This window comes from the organism of the source record quoted next, unplaced genomic scaffold (genome assembly GCF_019419815.1).
Source record: "Pyrus x bretschneideri cultivar Hongxiangsu unplaced genomic scaffold, Pyrus_bretschneideri_v1 Contig77, whole genome shotgun sequence".
NCBI lineage: Eukaryota > Viridiplantae > Streptophyta > Magnoliopsida > Rosales > Rosaceae > Pyrus > Pyrus x bretschneideri.
In genome coordinates this window covers 1,588,090-1,589,953 of record NW_025999817.1, presented here as the reverse complement: position 1 = coordinate 1,589,953, position 1,864 = coordinate 1,588,090, and the positions used below count along the sequence as shown (strand labels likewise).

At 40.5% G+C, this 1,864-nt stretch overlaps 1 protein-coding gene across 1 annotated transcript; it reads right to left on the bottom strand.

Annotated features, from left to right (window-relative positions):
- Positions 1 to 762: 762 nt before the first annotated feature.
- On the bottom strand, positions 763 to 1,446 carry LOC103928085 (agamous-like MADS-box protein AGL62). The gene has a single exon (XM_009337102.3). It carries the CDS (start codon positions 1,444 to 1,446, stop codon positions 763 to 765), a length of 684 nt encoding a protein of 227 aa, XP_009335377.2.
- Positions 1,447 to 1,864: the final 418 nt, after the last annotated feature.

The window sequence follows — 1,864 nt, the reverse complement described above, 5'->3', positions numbered from 1 at the left end:
CTAGCAGAGCAATCCTTTAAGTCACGAAAATCAAAACTACAGAAGGCTTGAAAATGGGTAAGAACGCAAAAAAACCAATACAGGCTTGATATGATTGGTATACATAGTCTTTCGTTAATGCGCATAGGCTTCTTTATATAGGAGTAAGAAACCCTAACTTGAGCGACAATCTATCTCCGTGTGTAACTAGCTAAAATTGTAAGATCGAGCTATTATGGCTAAAATTCCAATTCTGACTACTCACCTGTTTAACTCATATCAATGGATACTGTACTTTTCTTATTTCATATAGAAATATCCCATCAAACCCTATCATATCAGGTCTTATTTGATAAATTTAATAAAAATCCACAATTTGGCCTATGACCAAATTAGTGCAAAATCTGCAGATTTGAATACAGACAGAATGTTAAACTGAATATGCATATCGCATGACCAAATTGAGTCCACCAGAAAGATTCAAATCAATCTAACAATTTTATTTGTGACCACCAAAACGGCCTTATTTTACAACATCACTCTTAATAAAAATTCTTATACTTCATCTGTGAAATTTTGAATCAAACAAACGAACACAACACATATGGGTTGTACCCATATACCAAACAAACAAACGAAAACAACACATATGGGTCATACCCATATACCAAACAAACAACAGAAAATAAACACAATAACAAGCAGCACACAATAAATAACACAAACTGCAGAGAGAAATAGTCTGTATCGCAGTGCCTAACGAGCAACATAATCATCACGCCTTCAAAAAAAGCGTCCATAAGCTGGGTGGTTCCATCCATCGAGATGGGGAAGAGGATGGTGGGGCATAACATGATGATTCCCGTTGAACCCAACATTTGGAATCACTGGCTGGTGACTTGAGCTTCCCACAAAATACTGGCTGCTAGGGTTTGTCGTGTTCAGGATCAAAACCCTATCAGCCTGTTTCGACACGTTCTTCTTCAGATCCTCAAGGGAACTCTTCAGCTGGTCCAACTGTGGCATCTCCATCTCATCCACCGGACCCTCCCACCAGCATTGAGCCTGGCTCACCCTTTTCATCTGGTTCAGCTGATCACCGCGCTTCTTCTCCACCTCCAGTTGGTTCATGACCTGGGTCAGCTCGGTATTGAGCTCGCGCACAGTAGCATTACGGTGAGCCTCAATGAGCTGCATAGTGCCAGAGGTTGGGTGAAGGTGGTGATTAGATGGGTTTCGGGAGAGGAATCGGTCTATGACCGTCTCTACGCTCGGGTGGCCAAAGGAAAAGACCTTTCTGCCGGGCGAGAAGACGATGATGCCCACCTCAGCACCACAGAGAGTGCAAAGTTCACTGGCTTTCTTGAAAAGGCCAGACCTTCGCTTCGAGAAGGTCACTTGGAGATTGCTCTCATTGGCCATCTTGACCATCTCCACCTTTTGCCTTCCCTTGCTCTTCCTCGCCATGGCTAAACCCTAAACAAAAAAATCTCTGATGATGATTAGAAACTAATCACCAGATCAAAGGAGTGGAGAGAGTGAAAGAAATGGTATTGTATTTTGTGTGATTTAGGGAGGGGAGGAGGGGGTATATATTGGCCTTTCTAGATAGAAATTCACTCTAATTTTTCGGTAAAAAATCATGTTTCTGGATTTTTCTTAGTGAACCACAATATGTGTCATATGTGTACTGTCAATTTCCAATTTAGTGGACCTCATCTGTAACCTTATGTCATTTAAAATTGCATTTGGTCTAATAAGGTAGTCATCTAATTGCATTACATGGAAATTTTTATGGTTAGAGATGTCCCAAATTATCCTTTGCTGTCCATATTTTACACCTTTGAATGTAGTTACTAATATACTAGTTTGGGATTATTTAGAA

What these genes read in the sequence shown, in the direction of transcription:
- LOC103928085 (XM_009337102.3), bottom strand. Translation starts at nt 1,446, where the DNA reads ATGGCGAGGAAGAGCAAGGGAAGGCAAAAGGTGGAGATGGTCAAGATG.